At 34.1% G+C, this 25,095-nt stretch overlaps 1 protein-coding gene across 8 annotated transcripts in view; it reads left to right on the forward strand.

Annotated features, from left to right (window-relative positions):
* The window catches only part of LOC141393794 (cyclin-dependent kinase-like 1), a 108,653-nt gene that overhangs the window by 48,153 nt on the left and 35,405 nt on the right, over nt 1–25,095 (forward strand). Inside the window, exon 1 of one of the 8 annotated variants that reach the window (XM_073967281.1) lies at nt 6,674–7,013. The exons of 5 other annotated variants lie outside the window; for them this stretch is intronic. In XM_073967281.1, the coding sequence (XP_073823382.1) occupies nt 6,973–7,013 (41 nt within the window). In that variant the 5' untranslated portion in view covers nt 6,674–6,972. Of the gene's footprint in view, nt 1–6,673; nt 7,014–25,095 lie in introns of those variants that run through there. 2 more of the 8 variants (XM_073967271.1, XM_073967279.1) reach the window with 2 other exon arrangements.

A 25,095-nucleotide genomic window follows, 5' to 3' on the forward strand; every position in this document is an offset into this window, starting at 1 on the left:
CTATGACACGGTGTGTAGTGGTTGGAGAGCAAGGTAACTCTCGAACGGATCAGCCGATTCGGTCCACAATGTGGTCTTCGTAATATTTTGTGCAAACTTAATTTAAGTTCGAAGATAAGCCATATTGGTCCACTCCTTCAGGTACCTTCCCCACAAAAGATCAAAAATATTCGGAAAAATTGTGCGCACGATAACTCTTGATGGAAGTGACCAATTTCGTCCATACTTTACACATCCTAATATATCTACCAAGTATAGATCAGGTTCGAAAATAAACTATATTTGCCCACTCCTTCGGGTACCTCCCACACCAAATTTTGGATAAATTCACTTTAAGACCTGCTCTCGAATCACTTTGATTTTTGTTGAAATAACGAATACTGCGTTCGTCCACACTTAGATATTGTAATATTTGTCCGAATATTAGATGAAATTCGAAGGTGGTGCTTATAGGTCCACTTGGTACGCGCGATTTCTCATAGACGTAGCAACAAATTTGGTCCAATCTTTGGATCTCTAAATATTATGGAAACTTTCTTTATGTTCAAATTTTTGCCCTGTCTGTCCAATCCTTGTGGTACCACCCCCACAAATGTTCAACTTTTTTGTGTGGTTAAGGACATTTTTACCGAAGGTTTTCCTAGTGGCCCTGTTTACAGCGATATTATGTTTTTCGTAGGCCAGTGTGATAGAAAAGCCATATCTATCGATATCCCCGCAAATTGTTGAGCTTTAATCCTATCCATACTTTTGTCGGTTCATTCGTCCAAAATTTTGAAAACCCCCCTGAATACATAAGTTTTTTTTTGAAAAAAAGTATTTCAATTTACACAGATTGAGCGTATATCTCTGTCGGCAAAGCCGACTGATACATTTTTACTTGTTCATAAACCCTACAATACGTGGATTTTTCAAACAAATATTATATACCCCACATATCCCCCACAAAACGTGAATTTTTTTAAAAATGTTTTTCATATGCCCCACAAAACATGGATTTTAAAAAAAAAAAAAATATTTTTCATATAGCCCACTAAACATTGATTTTTTTAAAAATATTTTTTCAGGGACCTCACATGACGTGGATTTCTTAAATTTTTTTTCACGGACCTCAAGCCATCCACTAATGTGGATTATTGAAAGAATATTTTTTTAAGCCAACAACAAAACGTGGATTTTTTAAAGAATAATTAAAACATGGATATTTTTAACAATATTTTTAACAAAAATATTCTTTAAAAAATCCACATTTTGTGTTTGGCTTAAAAAAATATTCTTTAAAACAAGTTCACGTTTTGTGGTTGACTTGAAAAAACATTCTTTATAAAATCGACGATTTGTGGTTGAGATGAAAAAACAAGTAAGAAAAGGCTATAGTCGGAAGGGGCCGACCCTATGATACCCTACACCACAACCTCTAGGAATTTGAATGTCCGGATTTGATTCCCAGGCCTGGTCACATCAAATTTTCAACGGTGGCAAAATACTCCTTTGTAATGCTGGCGATATTTGCTGAGTATTTCAGCCATGAAAAACGTCTCTACAAGTGGCAACTTAGGACACGCCCTTCGGACTCGGTGATAAAAACTAGGTCACATATCAATAACTTAATATGAATCCATTGTTATAAGAGAAGCCTCCCTTGTCCCTACTTGGATGTAATAATAATAATTCTTCCACAAACATCCCAGGCGGGACAGGGGAGACTTCTCTCATATCAATGAGTGCACCCCGATTCATATTAGCTCAATGATATGGGACCTACTGTTTATCGCCGAGTCCGAACGGCGTGTCTAAGACACCACTTGTAGAGAAGTTGTACTTGAGAACAATTTTTCGGATTTGTAATTTTAGTTGGAGCCGGCAGGGGTTATTGAAACTTTTGGACCATTATTTCAGGAAGTATGGATTTACCCCGGAAAAATTGTACCGTTGCAATTGGGACCATGAAAAGAACCTTCTTCAAAAAATTGAAATAGATCCGATACGAGTCCTCTAACTGCACTTTTCCATAGTCCATATTCCAACTTGATACATGACTGGATGAAATAATACGATGTGCAAAGTTTGGACCAATCAGAAAATCCCCTTGAGAGCTATCTTACGGATTTGCCATTTTCGGCCATAATCTCAGGAAGTATGGCCTTGCCATTGCAATTGTACCATCGTAGAGGTGGCTGCAAGGATAATCTGCTGAAAAGAAATTCAAAACTGTTCGAGACGACTCTTAAATTTCACTTTTCCGAATTCTGTGTGGTAGGCACCCGAATGCGTGGACAGATATAGTCTTACCCGATCTATATCTGGAAGGAATAATAATAATATATGGAAAGTTTGGACCAAATCGATTGCTCACGTCGCCATTTATCGTTCACACAATTTTCCGAAAAAATTTTTGAACTTTTGTGGGGGATGTGTGGACCTACATATGTGGCCTATATTCGAACCTAAACTAAGTTTGGGCAAAATATTATGAAGTATAAAATTTGGTTGGAATCGGTAGATCAGTTCGAGAGTTATCGTGCGCACTAGCCAGCTAGACAGTAAGAGAGACAGATGAACGGACAGGGCTAAATCGACTCCGAATTGTCTGAAACGAATTTCGTCCAAACATACTTGGGGTCTAAAACCAATATTTCGATGAGACACATATTTGGTTGTATTTTGTTTGTATCCCCTTTACCATAAATCCTGAGGTATAAAATAGGTGGCGGGGCGAACCCATGTTGCAATATTTGTATAAAAAATCCAATTTGACAACTGAACTGAAAATTTCTCTGTCATGATAGACACAAAACCCATTATATATTAGGCAGTAGGCCCGTTATCTAGCACACACATTATTGCAATTTGAATCAAGGGAAAGATCAGTAGTTATTATTCCATATGTAGACTACTTTGCCGGTACATGCCCTCCAGGTATTAAAATATGGACCAAAAATAGAATTTGTATATTTTTCATACAAAAGTAATGGTCTATGTCACCCGCTAAATAATATCAGATCATCATGCAAAATTATAGGCATTTTCTTCTACCTAAACTCTTACCTCGTGCAAAATTTCGTGCCTATTGAGCTATAATTGCGACCTCTAGAGTGTTAATTACTACACTACAAACAAAAAACTGGATATATTAGGCTGCAGCTCTGTTATCTGATCACGTACATCAACGTAATCGACATCAGTGTAAAGGTCAAGAGATCGTCTTCCAAATATAACTCAGGAGGGAAGAATGTGTCTTTCAGGAAGAAAGATATAAACTGTATATTAAAAATTTTGACAATTTTCACATAAAAGTTCTGGTTTATTTAACCTTCTAAATATTATCTGATCGGCATCTCAAATAGCAAGCTACTTTTTTGACATATACTCTAACCACATTTATAATTTCGCGTTGATCGGACTATTATTGAGACCTACAGAGCCGCTAGAAAATTGAATAAATATTATGTTTTTGGTCCATTTCACCCGCTAAATAGTTCACGATCATCACCAATAAGAATAGGGATCTATTCTGATCTGAACCCAACCTCCATACAAAATTTCGTGACGATCGGTCCATAATTGCAGCCTGGAGCGTGTTTACAATTTATAATGGACAGACGAACGGACGGACACACATCTCAAAATCGCTTTACCTAGCCGAGATATGAAGATTAGTATACCACATTGGGGGTCTCCGACGAATATTTCGCCGTGTTACATGAATTTTTACCAAAACAAACTTATAATACCGTTTCCCACATTGTGGTATAGGGTATAAATACACTTTTAAGGGTTGGCTTCAAAAATATTGTTTTTTTTTTAAATACGAGTTTTTGGTCGGCTTCAAAAAAAAAAACCTTGTACAAAATCCAAGTTTTGTGGTTGGCTTGAAAAAATATTCTTCAAAAAATACACGTTTAGGGGTTGGTTTGAAAAAAATATTCTTTAAAAAATACACGATTTTTTCTTGGCTTGAAAAAATATTGCTTAAAAGCTCCACGTGTTGTTTTTGTCTCGAAAAAATATTCTTTGAGAAATCGACGTTTTGTGGTGAACCTGAAAAAATATTCCTTAAAAAATCTATGTTTCTTGGTTGGCTTAAAAAATATTCTTTAAGAAATCCATGCTCTTTGGTTGACTTGCAAAAATATTCTTTAAAAAATCCACGTTTTGTTGTGAGCTTGATATTCCTTAAATAATCCATGTTTCTTCGTTGGCTTCAAAAAATATTCTTTAAAAAATCCACGTTTTGTTGTGAGCTTGATATTCCTTAAATAATCCATGTTTCTTCGTTGGCTTCAAAAAATATTCTTTAAAAAATCCACGTTTTGTTGTGAGCTTGATATTCCTTAAATAATCCATGTTTCTTCGTTGGCTTCAAAAAATATTCTTTAAAAAATCCACGTATTGCGGTGAGCTTGAAAAAATTATCCTTAAAAAATCCACGTTTTGTGTTTGTCTTTAAAAAAATATTCTTTAAAAAATCTATGCTTTGTTTCTGGCTTGTAGAAATATTCTTTAAAAATCTTCGTTTTGTGTTTGGCTTGAAAAATATTTAAAAAAAAAAAACCTACGTCTTGTGTTTGGCTTGAAAAATGTTGTTTGAAAAATTCACGTTTTGTGGTTGGCTTGAAAAAAAAAATTTTTTTTAAATCCACCTTTTATGTTTGGCCTGTAAGAAATATTTTTAAAAATTCACGTTTTGTGTTTGGCTTAAAAACATAATCTTTAAAAAATCCACGTTTTGTGGTTGACATGAAAAAATATTCTATAAAAAAATCAAGTGACTTCAAAGAAATATTCTTTAAAAAAATCACGTGACTTCAAAGAAATATTCTTTGAAAAATCCACGTTTTTTATGGCTTTAAAAAATATTCTTGGAAAAATCGACGGCTTTTGATGGCTTGAAAAAAAAACATATTCTTTAAAAAAATCCACGTTTTTTGTGGCTTTAAAAAAATATTCTTGGAAAAAGCGACATTTTTGATGGCTTGAAAAAAAACATATTCTTTAAAAAATCCACATTTTGTATGGCTTTAAAAAATACTCTTGGAAAAATTTACGTTTTTTGATGGCTTGAAAAAACATATTCTTTAAAAAATCCTCGTTTTGTTGATGGTTTGATAGAATACTTTTTAAAAAATCCACGTTCTGTTGATGGTTTGAAAAATACTGTTTAAAAAATCCTCGTTATGTTGATGGTTTGAAAAAATACTTTTTAAAAAATTCATATATTCTTTAAAAAATCCACGTTTTGTTGATGGCTTGAAGGAATACTTTTTAAAAAATCCAAGTCTTGTGTTTGGCCTAAAAAACACATTTTTTAAAAAATACACTTTTTGTGGGCTGCTTAAAATATATATTTTTTTTTAAATCCACGTTCAAAATATGTATTTTAATTTTAATTTTAATTTTATTGGTCTCTCGAAGAAAAAAATCTTATAACAATTTTTAAAATTAGTCCATTTGTCTTGCTCCACCGTATTGGAGTTTTACTTAACGTCCTTTTTCTTCATTCTTCTTTCTACTTCTTCGTTGTCCGCATTTTTTAAAGCAAAACAAAAACTTCTAATAATGGTATTTTTAAACGATAAATATTTGAGGTCCGCTCTTTAAAGCCCCCACACACACGCATCAACACTGTGGTATGCTTAGCCTGTGAGCGTTACCTGCCACAACTTACAATTACATAGCAATGTTTCTATAGTTTAAAGCATTCTTATGAAATGTTTTCTTCTACTTAAGAAGAAGTGGAATTTCCGTAGAATGGTAAAAGTGAAATATACGCTACACAGCAGGTGGTCGAAACTGGTGTCGGTTAAGAAGGTTATGTGGGAAGGACCCCTAGGATGTATTCTTTAAAACTCCACGTTTGTTGACCTATTATCTATTTGAAAAATATTCTTTAAAAATCCACGCTTGTTGACCTATTGTCCTTTGAAAAATATTCTTTAAACATCTACGCTTGTTGGCCTATTGTTGCTTTGAAAAATATTCTTTAAAAATCCACGCTTGTTGGCTTATTGGCCCTAAGAAAAATATTCTTTAAAAATCCATGTTTGTTGGCCTATTGGCCCTAAGAAAAATATTCTTTACAAATCCACGATTGTTGACCTATTGTCCCTTTGGAAAATATTCTTTAAAAGTCCACGCTTGTTGACGTATTGCCCCTAAAAAAATATTTTTCGATATCCATTCTCTACAACCCATCCCTTTTATAATGTCAAAGCCCCTTGAGTTTAATTACTTGCAGGTGTTTGTAAGGATCCTTCCCCTCTATATATATCCTCCTTACACTAAACATTAGAACACCTCAGGTTCTTTATTCCTTTAATTCTTTTAACTTTTTTTAACGATTTACTCTTCAACAGTTCGGTGTTTTTTCTGTTCACATGTATACTCGTATGTGTGAGTGTTTGTTTCTGTGATTGCATTTTTTACAAGTGGTCGTGGTCGTTGTTATTTTTGTTGTTGCTGTATTTTTCATATATACTTTACAACCACCATACCTTACAATTTAACATTGATTGTTTTTTTCTTGTTCTTTGCCAATGGCCAATATTATTGTAGTCCATGTTCTTGTTATTGCTGTTAGTATTGTAACTAAATCCACATGCACACCAACCAAGCGTATACACCTGGTTGAATATGACTCCACAATTCCTCAATACCCGTTCGTACATATGTTTGTTTGTATTCCTCAACTGGAATGATGATGGTTTATTGTTACGGACCTTCTCACGACGATTTTAGTGGACGGTTTGCCGCAACTAACCGCTTATTTAGTTATCAACTGATTTTGTATGGAGTTGGTTGACGGTTTCTACTAACTACAAACTCTCTTAAATGTAAACGGAATAGTTGTTATTGGATTCAAAAGAAATTACTTAAAATAAGTGAAGAATATTAAACATTTTAATTAAAAATATATTTATTTTTTAAAGTCATAAACGTCGGGGTTTTCTTCACCGACCTTAAACAGTTTCAATGAAAATGTTTGAATTTTCTAAACTATTTTCCTTGAGGAGGTAAGCCGAAAAACTGTGCAAGAAATTCCGGAAGCGTTATTGAAAATTTTTCAAAAAAGAACAACGTTCTGGAAAATTCTGTGCTAACCTTAGCTTAAATATTGTGCTGGAACTTAATATTTAACAGTGACATTTTTTGAAATGGAATTCAGCAATAAATCGCTTTTTCTGCACTGCTCTCCACACTATAATTTTAGCAATATGGTTGAAAACGGAATTCAAATTGAATAAACTTATACAAACTAATACATTCGTCGATTTTTTTTTAAAGATTTTATTAATGAAGCAAATCGGAACTAAAACAATCTTTTTAAATATAGTTTTGTTAGTTTCAGCTTATCATCTGAGCATAAAAAAAGTGTAGGTGTCCATAGAAAAAAACAACACGCGTTCTTTAAAAAATTTAAGTTGTCGACATTAAAACCAAAATAAGGGAATATTTTGTATCTTTTGAAGATTTTTTGAGTGACCAAAAATACATCGGTAAGCGTGTGTTCTGTTAACGGGTTCTAGGTGGCCTCAATGAAATAAATTAACGTGGATTTCTTTTTTTTTTAATTTTAAAGGGGCGGCCTCAAAAAGTCTAACAAACGTGGAATTTTAAAGATGTTCGGTGGATTCTTTGAATACAATCGACGCACAGTGGTTCAGAATCGTTTTTTGCTCGTCAAAACTCTGTAACTTTTGAACGGATAGAGATATTCTTACAATTTAAAAAAGGTCAAAGATCAATAAGGAAAACATAAAAATACACACAATTAAAAAAATTTTTTTTTTGGAAAAAAAAAAATTTTGAATTTTTTGTAAAAAATTTTAATTTTTTTAAAATTGAAAAAATGGCTCCTTGGGTTTTCATAAAACTCTTATAAAAACTCATATGTTAAAAATGTATATTTTTGTGAAAAAGCTCTAATTTATGTGGGAAACGGTATGGAAAAAACACAAATTTTTACCCACGTAATTTCAAAAAATTTAAAAAAGTGTTAAACGGACGGAACGGGTCGCGTAAAAAACATATATGAGCTGAAAGGGGACACTCTCGGGCATCATTCTGTGAAAACGAGACTTTGTTCCAAGGTGTTCCCTTAAAGTTCTAGTCCACTAAACTTGGAATTTCACTAAAATTTAGTACCTGAGGAAAAATAAAATAGCTCGCTTCGTGTAAACGCTACGGTAATTTATTAAAACGACTCTTAAAGGTAACAGTCCTACCTACTTAACCAAAAACAAGTAAGAAAAGTCTATAGTCGGACGGAGCCGACCATGGGATACCCTATACCACTATCCCTGGACAATCGTTCTCCACGGAACTTCTTTTCAATGATTGTGAACATTTAATTATCAAATATCAGAGATGTAAAGTATAATACTTATGACCAAAACCAAAAAGTTATCTAGCATGACAATGACATTTTTGTAGCAGGAAAGGAAAATTTAGTTCACACAAACTAAAATGTAATGAAACCCACTTATGTAGTACTACTACTTCCGTTGTTTAACCGCTACGTTATTGAAATCTTTACCAATTTCACACAAAAGTTTCAGTCCATTTAACCCGCTAAGTATTATCTGATCTTCACGTTGGTTTGTACGCTTCTTCTTCATCATAAACTCAAACTTTGTTTAAAATTTTGCGGTTTATTATTTTGACCTACAGAGCCGCTACAAAATTGGTTAAAATTTTGTTTTTGGTCCATTTCATTCCCTGAACGATCATCAGCAAAAACTAATCATTTCTACTCCAACATAATTGGCATCAATTGAAAGGTCAAGCGTTCCACTTTCAAGTATATCTCAGTTGTCCGGAATGTCACTTCCAGGAATTAAGATATAAGCTGTATATTAAAAATTTTCACAATTTTCACACAAAAGTTTTGGTTCATTTAACCCTCTAAATATTATCCGATCGCCATCTCAAATTGCAAGCTTCTCCTTTGTGATATACTCTTACCTTACTTAAAATTACGCGTTGATCGGACTATTATTGAGACCTACAGAGCCCCTAGAAAATTGGATAAATATTATGTTTTTGGTCCATTTCACCCGCTAAATATTTCACGATCATCACTAATAAGAATAGGGATCTATTCTGATCTGAACCCGACCTCCATACAAAATTTCGTGGCGATCGGTCCATAATTGCGGCCTGGAGCGTGCTTACAATTTATAATGGACAGACGGACGGACGGACAGACACACATCTCAAAATCGCTTTATCTCGTCGAGATATGAAGATTGGTATACCACATTGGGAGCCTCCGAGGAATATTTCGCGGTGTTACATGAATTTTTACCAAAACAAACTTATAATACCCTTTTCCACATTGTGGTATAGGGTATAAATACTCCCTTGGTTATCATAAAAAACTCATATGTTAAAAAAATATTTTTTTTGTTTTTTAAAAAAGCTATAATTAATATGGGAAACGGTATGGAAACGGCTTTGCCGACAGAGATATACCCTCAGCCTGTGTATATTGAAACAAATTTTTCCCAAAAAACTAATGTAATTAAGAGATTTTAAAAACGTTGGGCGTTTGAACCGACAAAAATGTTGATTAGGATTAAAGATCAAAAGTTTTGCGGAGGAGATACTAAAAGGAATGGATCGACATTGACCATTATGGAAGTGGATCTCCAGCCACTACATATGGTGCCATAGCGGATTTTTACACCCTCAGCTCAAGAAATATGGACTTGCCCCTGAAATTTTGTTTGGGAGGTACTGGATGAAGTGGACAAATATAGTCCATATTTGGACCTGATCTATATCTGATAGATATATTAGGATGTGTTAAGTATGGACCAATTCGGCAACACCCTTCAAAAGTTACCGTACGAACAATTTTTCCGAACATTTTTGAAATTTTGTGGGGGAGGTACCAGAAGGAGTGGACCGATATGGCTTATCTTATAACTTAAACTATGTTTGGACAAAATATTACTAAGGCCAAATTTTGAACTCAATCGGCAGATCCGTTCGAGAGTTATCTTACGCTCCAACCACTACACGGTGTCATAGGGTTTTTTGTAACTTTCAGGCTATTTTCTCAGGAAGTATGGACTTGCCCCTGATGAAACTTGTACCGTCGTATGGGGGGCAGTGAATATAAGTTGCTACAACAAAAATCAAAGCGATTCGAGAGCAGGCCCTAAACTGAACTTTTCCGAAATTTTGTGTGGGAGGTACCCGAAGGAGTCGACCGATTGAGTCCATATTGAAACCTTATCTAAGTCTGGTACACATTTCACGATGTGCAAACCAAATCGGTTACTCCCTTCAAGAGTTATCGTGCGCACAAATTTTTCGGACATTTTCGAACTTTTGTGGGGGAGGTACCTGAAGGAGTGGACCGATATGGCCCATATTCGAACTTAAACTAAGTTTGGACAAAATATTACGATAACCACATTTTGGACCAAATGGGCTCATCCGTTTGAGAGTTATCATGGGCACCAGCCAGACGGACAGACAGACGGACGGACATTGCTAGATCGACTCCAAATTGTCTGAAATACATTTCGTCCAAAAATACTTGGGGTCTAAAACCATTATTTCGATGAGGCACATTTTGCCCGTATGAAAGTGTATATGGTAATATTCAAAAAAGTCTTTCAATCGTTGAAGTTGAGGTTCACCATTTAATAAGTCGCGAACTGTTAATATATTTTATAAAATATGAACATATTTATATTAATTGAAGTGTTTTAGCCACGTCCTCATAAAATGGACCATAACAAATATATTTCGTGGAAGCTGCGTTGGTGGTAATATAAAAAAATGGGAAAAATGTGTTGAAGTAAACATGTTTTTTTGTGTTCTTTTTTTATTTCTGGCCAAACCACGCAAACTTCGAACTAAAGAAATCCTCTTGGGCAACATGGTTCTAGTGTATGACTTTTCGATATATACACTGCATCCCCCTAAAATCGATGCTGACATTTTGAAGTTTTGATTTCAGTGTTTTTCGAATTTTTCTTATAATTTGATGGTGCAACTATATATATAGGATTGTAGAACTCGCGATTCCACGTCGTTCGATGTATATCTCATGAGTGTGCTCCGTACAGCTTCCTAGTAATAGGAGTCCAAAGGCGAAAATTTGGTGCGTAAATTTTCAGAAAAAACCTATTTTTTTGCTTTAAAATTTACAACTGTCGTACAGGTACCCCTGAACCCCGCGTGATTTTAGTTTTTTTACGTGCCGGATCTAATGAGCTCCGCGGTCGAATCCATCCACTAAAACGCCGGATATAGATACCTTGAATGTAGGAAAATCTGCAAAAATATATTTTGACAATTCCGCGAATTGAACCGCGATTTTCTTTGATTATTTTTACATAAATGTAAGCCTTTATACGCGATTATAATATTTGCCAAAAAGGTGTGTCACAAATTACAAAGATTCAGGAGTAATATCCCTATTTATCCCAAAATAGAATGCGGTGGCACATCCGCAGTTATTGACGAATCTGTCTAAAATAATTTATATTGACGTATTTTTAATAGGGGGCCATTGAAATCGGATGAACCTTATAATCATATGCATATCGCGTAATTTTTGCCCACTTGAAGGTTTTTTGAATAGTAAGATGCACACTTTGGCCGCTGAATAAAACATGGGAAAATCCATGCATATTGATAGACATGGACTCCCTGTATCCGAAAGGCACATGCACCTCAACCGATTTAAACCAATTCGCGAATTATACGGTTTTTAACTTCTATGTTCTTTCTTTGATTGTAATTTCAATATTACTCTCTACTTCTTATTTCTATTGCTTATCACAGAAAGCAAATATACCTTCGCGATGACTAATTACTTTTCTCGTAGAAGTTTAAGCAAAATACTTCAGGATTTGTATGGACATTTAGCGAAATAATAGAATAACTCCCAACATTTTTTTCCAATTTTTCGTATTTAACCAAAAAATATATTTTTGAAATCATTTCCAACAATAAGTTTCCGTTCTTTGTTGGTGCTGTAATATGCAAGTTATAAACGCGATCTTTATAATTGTTGTCTAGATTCTGTACGTATTTTTAAATTATTTTTTTAGAGATTTTTTGGACTCTGATTTAGAATAAATAAAATTTATTCAAAGATTTCTTCAATATTTTTTGATTTTCCGCGAAAATAAAAATAAATTTAGCAACTATTTTAGCATCTACGGATAGATATCAAATGCTGCTAACGATTCATATATACATGTTCTTATTACAACACAATAGGAATTTTTAAATATTTTTTCTTTACAAGATAGTAAAACCGCATATAACTTTTGAGTGCAGCATCAAATTTTGTGAACGCGAACAGATTTAAAATCACGATTTTTTCGTAACCCATCTACCAAAAATGGCGGATGTGCTCGCCGAAAAAGTTTTTAATTTTTTTTTTCTATGTAATTGTAAAGGAAATTTGAAATTTACCATATACCCCCAGCAAAATTTGAAGGAAGGGCTTCCATGCGATGACGTGATTTCATGGCATCTTTTGCATTGGTTCAAACGAAGTCATGAATGATCCGATATTTTCATTAGCATTTGAACCCATGCCAAGGAAGTCGTGAAAGATCCGATCTTTTCATCAGCATTTGAACCCATTCCATAGATCCAATAGAGATGAATTTTGTGCTTTTATTTATACACATTTTTCTAAATATATAAGATTAATTATTTACAATAGGTTTGATGTTGTCGGAGACTCGAAATCACAACCAACGTTGTTAAAACTCTCGTCGTAATGATAATGTCATTGCAAAGGGTTGCTGAAAATGACATCCCAAAGCATTGGTGGAAATGACATTCCAAAGCATTAGTGAACATGACATGTCAAAGCATTGGTGTAAATGACATGCTTTGGATCCAAAAATAAATAGCATCTTTTGGGGTCCAGGCTCATATAAAATTCATCGATGAAGATGCTAAAAAGATGACACGCCAGATCACTTGCGCCCATGATTGAATGGCATCTTTGGCATCGAACATTTTGCTGGGCCCTTTCTAGCCTAAAGGCTGAGGGTATAAAAAATTAGCGCTAAAATGGTAACCGATTTGCTTCGAAGTTTGTGCATTATCATATTTTTCCGGAAATATATTAGGTCTCAAAATGGACTATATCGGTCGACTTGCTCAGGTATCCCCACACAGAATTTCAAAATTGCGAAATTGCTGTACGAGACATGCGTCTAAATTTTGTACCTAAATTATTTTTCGCATAGTTGGCAATAATACTGCCATAGACACTTTATGCCTAAAGTGCAAGGATTACCAGGAATCCTAGCTTGAATATTTCCAAAAATGTATAAAAAAGGTGGAACTTTCCCACGAATTTAGGGTACTTCCCGACGTAAACTATCCTTCAAAATCTGCCCGATTTTACCTGTAATTATTTTTCTGCTTGCTGTACAGTGTAATTTACCAATTGAGTATCTGCTTTGGCCGAAACTGTGCCCATCGTAAAATTTCTTCCAAACATACATCATGTTCCAAGAAGGTCTACATCGGACAACACCTTCGGGTACCTCGGTCAGTTGGCATTTTCTGTAACTTTGAGCGACTGTCGATATTGTTTAAATTTCTTTTGTTTTTGTAACAACAATAAAATAAACAAATTAAATTGTTGTAAAATGAATTAAAAAGTAACAGGCCCCCAGAAAAAATGTTCGCTTAAGTGCAGCTTTTTCTTTACCATAGGTACTCCTTCTAATAATTTTTAGAGTGATATAGTGTTTTTCGTGTGAAAGTTCATGCGTCCTGACAGATTGGTCCAAAAACATTGGCTGAACATTGGCTCAACATAGCACATTGTAATAATTCTTTTTTGATATAGTCACGGGCTGAGGATGCTTTGCAGTTCAAATAAAAAAATATATACATATAATTTATATTTGTGCCTGGTGACGTATAAGTATCGACATCATTAATACGCCCAATAGTTTCCATATGATTTTTAATATCAGAACAAGACGAATTTGTTTGACATTTAAAAACACTTTATTATAATTAAAAGCTTAGAAACTGTTCGTGTGGTTATGAATAGCATATTCTGGGGTTATCCATTTGTTTTTAAATATTTTTCAATGGCTACAAAGTGGATTTACCATAACTAAGCCTCACAGGTATGACCCAATTATTTCATTGACCATAGGCTTAAGTAGTTCTTACAATATGTCGGACACTATATTATAGAAAAAAGGTAGCAGACTGACGCCCCTATAATTTTTGCACACATTCGTATCAGCCTTCTTTTGGATGCGCCACAGCATGTACACGGTTCAATCATCGGGTACGTTACGCATTACTATTGATTGCAGACTAGCCTTATATGCCATATCTTGTTCATACAATGGGTTCCTAGGTTGGGGGCATCCTCCAGTTTGCATGGATTAGGCAATACTTTGCCACTGCGCTGACATATTATCGAAACGAGGAGTATTTCATTAAGCAATTGGGTCACTTTAATGGAATATGCTGTGGCTATATTTTGTGATTGTAAATTTCCGATGTCCAAACTTCCGTGTTGTTTCGGTCCACACTTTATTTGTTACGTTTAATCGGGTCAACGTTTGCTCTTTGTATCTACAACGCTCAATGAATGCCTTTCTCCTACAACAACGTGGATTGATTAAACAAAGTTTGTTAGGTCCAGCACGGAGCTTTAAGAAATCATTTGTAAAAGATTTTTATTCCAAACGTTATTAAAAGCATATGGACATGGTGAGGTATACGTTTTGACATCAATAATTCGCACTCATACATCATCAGTGATGTGTTTATAATTTTAATTATTGATTATAATCAAAGACCGAAGATGGTATTATTATATATTGGAGCAAATATAACACCGTGCGACATACAAATTAGCTATATTCTGAACCTCAAAAATTTGAGGCCATGATGTTAAGAGGGATAATTTGGTCAGGACCGTATCTTTCAAACTGTAAAGAATGTTGTTATGTTTACCTGTTAAGCCTATAAAATTTCCTTCATAATTTTTCACGGGTTATGTTCTATGGATATCAAATAGATCGAAATTTAAGCAAACAACCATCTGCATCGTAAATTATTCTTGAATATTGGACGGACGTGAATTCTTTGTGAAGAAGCCTATTCATTTTGGGAGTGTACTAAAACAAGATAATATCCTTTCCATCAAAACTTACACCGTTTTGCTTCTTCTGCGCACATTTCCCTCTATCCTTTACAAATATTAATTCAAAGCCCATGATTGATTTTCCTATAAATCCATTAAATCCTTCTACGGAAACACAACAGACAATCGCATTAAAGTCAATTGGCCACGACTATGCCTGTCATTACCATATCCAACTAACGAACACCACCGCTAATCAACAATAAGTCTATCCTTGAACAACAACTATTGACAAGCATTGAAAATTATGTTCGGCCTTGTCCAATTACTTCAATCAGCATTGATTCTTGCGCTGCTATCAGTGAGCGCGCTAATTAAAGTGTCATTTGCCAATGTCATATTTAATGGTCAGCTAAAATAGTGTAGACGAGATATTAAATAAAATATCGAAATAATTTTTAGAAGAAAGAAAGACACCAAAAATTGGGGATTTTTTAAAGATTTTTAGATTACCTCAAAGACTTATTAGATTAAAAAAAAATAGCTGACCTCAAAGACACCAATAGGCATGGATTTTTTAAAGATTTTTTCGGTGACCTCAAAGACATCAATAGGCGTGGATTTTTTAAAGATTTTTTTGGTGACATCAAAGACACCAATAGGCGTGGATTTTTTAAAGATTTTTAGTTGACCTTAAAGACACCAATAGGCGTGGATTTTTTAATGATTTTTAGTTGACCTCAAAGACACCAATAGGCGTGGATTTTTTAAAGATTTTTAGTTTACCTCAAAGACACCAATAGGCGTGGATTTTTTAAGATTTTTTGTTGACCTTAAAGACACCAATAGGCGTGGATTTTTTAAAGATTTTTAGTTGACCTCAAAGACACCAATAGGCGTGGATTTTTTAAAGATTTTTAGTTTACCTCAAAGACACCAATAGGCGTGGATTTTTTAAAGATTTTGAGTTGACCACAAAGACACCAATAGGCGTGGATTTTTTAAAAATTTTTAGTTGACCTCAAAGACACCAATAGGCGTGGATTTTTTAAAAATTTTTAGTTGACCTCAAAGATACCAATAGGCGTGGATTTTTTAAAAATTTTTAGTTGACCTCAAAGACACCAATAGGCGTGGATTTTTTAAAGATTTTGAGTTGACCTCAAAGACACCAATAGGCGTGGATTTTTTAAAGATTTTTAGTTTACCTCAAAGACACCAATAGGCGTGGATTTTTTAAAGATTTTGAGTTGACCACAAAGACACCAATAGGCGTGGATTTTTTAAAAATTTTTAGTTGACCTCAAAGACACCAATAGGCGTGGATTTTTTAAAAATTTTTAGTTGACCTCAAAGATACCAATAGGCGTGGATTTTTTAAAAATTTTTAGTTGACCTCAAAGACACCAATAGGCGTGGATTTTTTAAAGATTTTTAGTTGACCTCAAAGACACCAATAGGCGTGGATTTTTTAAAGATTTTTAGTTGACCTCAAAGACACCAATAGGCGTGGATTTTTTAAAGATTTTTCTTTGACCTCAAAGACACCAATAGGCGTGGATTTTTTAAAGATTTTTAGTTGACCTCAAAGACACCAATAGGCGTGGATTTTTTAAAGATTTTTAGTTGACCTCAAAGACACCAATAGGCGTGGATTTTTTAAAGATTTTTAGTTGACCTCAAAGACACCAATAGGCGTGGATTTTTTAAAGATTTTTAGTTGACCTCAAAGACACCAATAGGCGTGGATTTTTTAAAGATTTTTAGTTGACCTCAAAGACACCAATAGGCGTGGATTTTTTAAAGATTTTTAGTTGACCTCAAAGACACCAATAGGCGTGGATTTTTTAAAGATTTTTAGTTGACCTCAAAGACACCAATAGGCGTGGATTTTTTAAAGATTTTTAGTTGACCTCAAAGACACCAATAGGCGTGGATTTTTTAAAGATTTTTAGTTGACCTCAAAGACACCAATAGGCGTGGATTTTTTAAAGATTTTTAGTTGACCTCAAAGACACCAATAGGCGTGGATTTTTTAAAGATTTTTAGTTGACCTCAAAGACACCAATAGGCGTGGATTTTTTAAAGATTTTTAGTTGACCTCAAAGACACCAATAGGCGTGGATTTTTTAAAGATTTTTAGTTGACCTCAAAGACACCAATAGGCGTGGATTTTTTAAAGATTTTTAGTTGACCTCAAAGACACCAATAGGCGTGGATTTTTTAAAGATTTTTAGTTGACCTCAAAGACACCAATAGGCGTGGATTTTTTAAAGATTTTTAGTTGACCTCAAAGACACCAATAGGCGTGGATTTTTTAAAGATTTTTAGTTGACCTCAAAGACACCAATAGGCGTGGATTTTTTAAAGATTTTTAGTTGACCTCAAAGACACCAATAGGCGTGGATTTTTTAAAGATTTTTAGTTGACCTCAAAGACACCAATAGGCGTGGATTTTTTAAAGATTTTTAGTTGACCTCAAAGACACCAATAGGCGTGGATTTTTTAAAGATTTTTAGTTGACCTCAAAGACACCAATAGGCGTGGATTTTTTAAAGATTTTTAGTTGACCTCAAAGACACCAATAGGCGTGGATTTTTTAAAGATTTTTAGTTGACCTCAAAGACACCAATAGGCGTGGATTTTTTAAAGATTTTTAGTTGACCTCAAAGACACCAATAGGCGTGGATTTTTTAAAGATTTTTAGTTGACCTCAAAGACACCAATAGGCGTGGATTTTTTAAAGATTTTTAGTTGACCTCAAAGACACCAATAGGCGTGGATTTTTTAAAGATTTTTAGTTGACCTCAAAGACACCAATAGGCGTGGATTTTTTAAAGATTTTTAGTTGACCTCAAAGACACCAATAGGCGTGGATTTTTTAAAGATTTTTAGTTGACCTCAAAGACACCAATAGGCGTGGATTTTTTAAAGATTTTTAGTTGACCTCAAAGACACCAATAGGCGTGGATTTTTTAAAGATTTTTAGTTGACCTCAAAGACACCAATAGGCGTGGATTTTTTAAAGATTTTTAGTTGACCTCAAAGACACCAATAGGCGTGGATTTTTTAAAGATTTTTAGTTGACCTCAAAGACACCAATAGGCGTGGATTTTTTAAAGATTTTTAGTTGACCTCAAAGACACCAATAGGCGTGGATTTTTTAAAGATTTTTAGTTGACCTCAAAGACACCAATAGGCGTGGATTTTTTAAAGATTTTTAGTTGACCTCAAAGACACCAATAGGCGTGGATTTTTTAAAGATTTTTAGTTGACCTCAAAGACACCAATAGGCGTGGATTTTTTAAAGATTTTTAGTTGACCTCAAAGACACCAATAGGCGTGGATTTTTTAAAGATTTTTAGTTGACCTCAAAGACACCAATAGGCGTGGATTTTTTAAAGATTTTTAGTTGACCTCAAAGACACCAATAGGCGTGGATTTTTTAAAGATTTTTAGTTGACCTCAAAGACACCAATAGGCGTGGATTTTTTAAAGATTTTTAGTTGACCTCAAAGACACCAATAGGCGTGGATTTTTTAAAGATTTTTAGTTGACCTCAAAGACACCAATAGGCGTGGATTTTTTAAAGATTTTTAGTTGACCTCAAAGACACCAATAGGCGTGGATTTTTTAAAGATTTTTAGTTGACCTCAAAGACACCAATAGGCGTGGATTTTTTAAAGATTTTTAGTTGACCTCAAAGACACCAATAGGCGTGGATTTTTTAAAGATTTTTAGTTGACCTCAAAGACACCAATAGGCGTGGATTTTTTAAAGATTTTTAGTTGACCTCAAAGACACCAATAGGCGTGGATTTTTTAAAGATTTTTAGTTGACCTCAAAGACACCAATAGGCGTGGATTTTTTAAAGATTTTTAGTTGACCTCAAAGACACCAATAGGCGTGGATTTTTTAAAGATTTTTAGTTGACCTCAAAGACACCAATAGGCGTGGATTTTTTAAAGATTTTTAGTTGACCTCAAAGACACCAATAGGCGTGGATTTTTTAAAGATTTTTAGTTGACCTCAAAGACACCAATAGGCGTGGATTTTTTAAAGATTTTTAGTTGACCTCAAAGACACCAATAGGCGTGGATTTTTTAAAGATTTTTAGTTGACCTCAAAGACACCAATAGGCGTGGATTTTTTAAAGATTTTTAGTTGACCTCAAAGACACCAATAGGCGTGGATTTTTTAAAGATTTTTAGTTGACCTCAAAGACACCAATAGGCGTGGATTTTTTAAAGATTTTTAGTTGACCTCAAAGACACCAATAGGCGTGGATTTTTTAAAGATTTTTAGTTGACCTCAAAGACACCAATAGGCGTGGATTTTTTAAAGATTTTTAGTTGACCTCAAAGACACCAATAGGCGTGGATTTTTTAAAGATTTTTAGTTGACCTCAAAGACACCAATAGGCGTGGATTTTTTAAAGATTTTTAGTTGACCTCAAAGACACCAATAGGCGTGGATTTTTTAAAGATTTTTAGTTGACCTCAAAGACACCAATAGGCGTGGATTTTTTAAAGATTTTTAGTTGACCTCAAAGACACCAATAGGCGTGGATTTTTTAAAGATTTTTAGTTGACCTCAAAGACACCAATAGGCGTGGATTTTTTAAAGATTTTTAGTTGACCTCAAAGACACCAATAGGCGTGGATTTTTTAAAGATTTTTAGTTGACCTCAAAGACACCAATAGGCGTGGATTTTTTAAAGATTTTTAGTTGACCTCAAAGACACCAATAGGCGTGGATTTTTTAAAGATTTTTAGTTGACCTCAAAGACACCAATAGGCGTGGATTTTTTAAAGATTTTTAGTTGACCTCAAAGACACCAATAGGCGTGGATTTTTTAAAGATTTTTAGTTGACCTCAAAGACACCAATAGGCGTGGATTTTTTAAAGATTTTTAGTTGACCTCAAAGACACCAATAGGCGTGGATTTTTTAAAGATTTTTAGTTGACCTCAAAGACACCAATAGGCGTGGATTTTTTAAAGATTTTTAGTTGACCTCAAAGACACCAATAGGCGTGGATTTTTTAAAGATTTTTAGTTGACCTCAAAGACACCAATAGGCGTGGATTTTTTAAAGATTTTTAGTTGACCTCAAAGACACCAATAGGCGTGGATTTTTTAAAGATTTTTAGTTGACCTCAAAGACACCAATAGGCGTGGATTTTTTAAAGATTTTTAGTTGACCTCAAAGACACCAATAGGCGTGGATTTTTTAAAGATTTTTAGTTGACCTCAAAGACACCAATAGGCGTGGATTTTTTAAAGATTTTTAGTTGACCTCAAAGACACCAATAGGCGTGGATTTTTTAAAGATTTTTAGTTGACCTCAAAGACACCAATAGGCGTGGATTTTTTAAAGATTTTTAGTTGACCTCAAAGACACCAATAGGCGTGGATTTTTTAAAGATTTTTAGTTGACCTCAAAGACACCAATAGGCGTGGATTTTTTAAAGATTTTTAGTTGACCTCAAAGACACCAATAGGCGTGGATTTTTTAAAGATTTTTAGTTGACCTCAAAGACACCAATAGGCGTGGATTTTTTAAAGATTTTTAGTTGACCTCAAAGACACCAATAGGCGTGGATTTTTTAAAGATTTTTAGTTGACCTCAAAGACACCAATAGGCGTGGATTTTTTAAAGATTTTTAGTTGACCTCAAAGACACCAATAGGCGTGGATTTTTTAAAGATTTTTAGTTGACCTCAAAGACACCAATAGGCGTGGATTTTTTAAAGATTTTTAGTTGACCTCAAAGACACCAATAGGCGTGGATTTTTTAAAGATTTTTAGTTGACCTCAAAGACACCAATAGGCGTGGATTTTTTAAAGATTTTTAGTTGACCTCAAAGACACCAATAGGCGTGGATTTTTTAAAGATTTTTAGTTGACCTCAAAGACACCAATAGGCGTGGATTTTTTAAAGATTTTTAGTTGACCTCAAAGACACCAATAGGCGTGGATTTTTTAAAGATTTTTAGTTGACCTCAAAGACACCAATAGGCGTGGATTTTTTAAAGATTTTTAGTTGACCTCAAAGACACCAATAGGCGTGGATTTTTTAAAGATTTTTAGTTGACCTCAAAGACACCAATAGGCGTGGATTTTTTAAAGATTTTTAGTTGACCTCAAAGACACCAATAGGCGTGGATTTTTTAAAGATTTTTAGTTGACCTCAAAGACACCAATAGGCGTGGATTTTTTAAAGATTTTTAGTTGACCTCAAAGACACCAATAGGCGTGGATTTTTTAAAGATTTTTAGTTGACCTCAAAGACACCAATAGGCGTGGATTTTTTAAAGATTTTTAGTTGACCTCAAAGACACCAATAGGCGTGGATTTTTTAAAGATTTTTAGTTGACCTCAAAGACACCAATAGGCGTGGATTTTTTAAAGATTTTTAGTTGACCTCAAAGACACCAATAGGCGTGGATTTTTTAAAGATTTTTAGTTGACCTCAAAGACACCAATAGGCGTGGATTTTTTAAAGATTTTTAGTTGACCTCAAAGACACCAATAGGCGTGGATTTTTTAAAGATTTTTAGTTGACCTCAAAGACACCAATAGGCGTGGATTTTTTAAAGATTTTTAGTTGACCTCAAAGACACCAATAGGCGTGGATTTTTTAAAGATTTTTAGTTGACCTCAAAGACACCAATAGGCGTGGATTTTTTAAAGATTTTTAGTTGACCTCAAAGACACCAATAGGCGTGGATTTTTTAAAGATTTTTAGTTGACCTCAAAGACACCAATAGGCGTGGATTTTTTAAAGATTTTTAGTTGACCTCAAAGACACCAATAGGCGTGGATTTTTTAAAGATTTTTAGTTGACCTCAAAGACACCAATAGGCGTGGATTTTTTAAAGATTTTTAGTTGACCTCAAAGACACCAATAGGCGTGGATTTTTTAAAGATTTTTAGTTGACCTCAAAGACACCAATAGGCGTGGATTTTTTAAAGATTTTTAGTTGACCTCAAAGACACCAATAGGCGTGGATTTTTTAAAGATTTTTAGTTGACCTCAAAGACACCAATAGGCGTGGATTTTTTAAAGATTTTTAGTTGACCTCAAAGACACCAATAGGCGTGGATTTTTTAAAGATTTTTAGTTGACCTCAAAGACACCAATAGGCGTGGATTTTTTAAAGATTTTTAGTTGACCTCAAAGACACCAATAGGCGTGGATTTTTTAAAGATTTTTAGTTGACCTCAAAGACACCAATAGGCGTGGATTTTTTAAAGATTTTTAGTTGACCTCAAAGACACCAATAGGCGTGGATTTTTTAAAGATTTTTAGTTGACCTCAAAGACACCAATAGGCGTGGATTTTTTAAAGATTTTTAGTTGACCTCAAAGACACCAATAGGCGTGGATTTTTTAAAGATTTTTAGTTGACCTCAAAGACACCAATAGGCGTGGATTTTTTAAAGATTTTTAGTTGACCTCAAAGACACCAATAGGCGTGGATTTTTTAAAGATTTTTAGTTGACCTCAAAGACACCAATAGGCGTGGATTTTTTAAAGATTTTTAGTTGACCTCAAAGACACCAATAGGCGTGGATTTTTTAAAGATTTTTAGTTGACCTCAAAGACACCAATAGGCGTGGATTTTTTAAAGATTTTTAGTTGACCTCAAAGACACCAATAGGCGTGGATTTTTTAAAGATTTTTAGTTGACCTCAAAGACACCAATAGGCGTGGATTTTTTAAAGATTTTTAGTTGACCTCAAAGACACCAATAGGCGTGGATTTTTTAAAGATTTTTAGTTGACCTCAAAGACACCAATAGGCGTGGATTTTTTAAAGATTTTTAGTTGACCTCAAAGACACCAATAGGCGTGGATTTTTTAAAGATTTTTAGTTGACCTCAAAGACACCAATAGGCGTGGATTTTTTAAAGATTTTTAGTTGACCTCAAAGACACCAATAGGCGTGGATTTTTTAAAGATTTTTAGTTGACCTCAAAGACACCAATAGGCGTGGATTTTTTAAAGATTTTTAGTTGACCTCAAAGACACCAATAGGCGTGGATTTTTTAAAGATTTTTAGTTGACCTCAAAGACACCAATAGGCGTGGATTTTTTAAAGATTTTTAGTTGACCTCAAAGACACCAATAGGCGTGGATTTTTTAAAGATTTTTAGTTGACCTCAAAGACACCAATAGGCGTGGATTTTTTAAAGATTTTTAGTTGACCTCAAAGACACCAATAGGCGTGGATTTTTTAAAGATTTTTAGTTGACCTCAAAGACACCAATAGGCGTGGATTTTTTAAAGATTTTTAGTTGACCTCAAAGACACCAATAGGCGTGGATTTTTTAAAGATTTTTAGTTGACCTCAAAGACACCAATAGGCGTGGATTTTTTAAAGATTTTTAGTTGACCTCAAAGACACCAATAGGCGTGGATTTTTTAAAGATTTTTAGTTGACCTCAAAGACACCAATAGGCGTGGATTTTTTAAAGATTTTTAGTTGACCTCAAAGACACCAATAGGCGTGGATTTTTTAAAGATTTTTAGTTGACCTCAAAGACACCAATAGGCGTGGATTTTTTAAAGATTTTTAGTTGACCTCAAAGACACCAATAGGCGTGGATTTTTTAAAGATTTTTAGTTGACCTCAAAGACACCAATAGGCGTGGATTTTTTAAAGATTTTTAGTTGACCTCAAAGACACCAATAGGCGTGGATTTTTTAAAGATTTTTAGTTGACCTCAAAGACACCAATAGGCGTGGATTTTTTAAAGATTTTTAGTTGACCTCAAAGACACCAATAGGCGTGGATTTTTTAAAGATTTTTAGTTGACCTCAAAGACACCAATAGGCGTGGATTTTTTAAAGATTTTTAGTTGACCTCAAAGACACCAATAGGCGTGGATTTTTTAAAGATTTTTAGTTGACCTCAAAGACACCAATAGGCGTGGATTTTTTAAAGATTTTTAGTTGACCTCAAAGACACCAATAGGCGTGGATTTTTTAAAGATTTTTAGTTGACCTCAAAGACACCAATAGGCGTGGATTTTTTAAAGATTTTTAGTTGACCTCAAAGACACCAATAGGCGTGGATTTTTTAAAGATTTTTAGTTGACCTCAAAGACACCAATAGGCGTGGATTTTTTAAAGATTTTTAGTTGACCTCAAAGACACCAATAGGCGTGGATTTTTTAAAGATTTTTAGTTGACCTCAAAGACACCAATAGGCGTGGATTTTTTAAAGATTTTTAGTTGACCTCAAAGACACCAATAGGCGTGGATTTTTTAAAGATTTTTAGTTGACCTCAAAGACACCAATAGGCGTGGATTTTTTAAAGATTTTTAGTTGACCTCAAAGACACCAATAGGCGTGGATTTTTTAAAGATTTTTAGTTGACCTCAAAGACACCAATAGGCGTGGATTTTTTAAAGATTTTTAGTTGACCTCAAAGACACCAATAGGCGTGGATTTTTTAAAGATTTTTAGTTGACCTCAAAGACACCAATAGGCGTGAATTTTTTAAAGATTTTTAGTTGACCTCAAAGACACCAATAGGCGTGGATTTTTTAAAGATTTTTAGTTGACCTCAAAGACACCAATAGGCGTGAATTTTTTAAAGATTTTTAGTTGACCTCAAAGACACCAATAGGCGTGCATTTTTTAAAGATTTTTAGTTGACCTAAAAGACACCAATAGGCGTGAATTTTTTAAAGATTTTTAGTTGACCTCAAAGACACCAATAGGCGTGGATTTTTTAAAGATTTTTAGTTGACCTCAAAAAGCCACCTTAAAGAGCAAAAAAGCGTGAATTTTTTTAAATATTTTTAGTGACCTCAAAGACACCATTCAACAATTCTGCACATTCCACATATTTTTTCGACCAACCCTACTATTTTCTACATCCAATATTTATAACGCTTGGATTTCAATTAATATCAGATTTCTCAGAAAAAAAGTGAATACCAAATAGCGATTAAGTTATTTCTTTGATGTTGCT

Source organism: Musca autumnalis, unplaced genomic scaffold (assembly GCF_047663935.1).
Source record: "Musca autumnalis isolate F117 unplaced genomic scaffold, ASM4766393v1 scaffold_2, whole genome shotgun sequence".
Taxonomy (NCBI): domain Eukaryota; kingdom Metazoa; phylum Arthropoda; class Insecta; order Diptera; family Muscidae; genus Musca; species Musca autumnalis.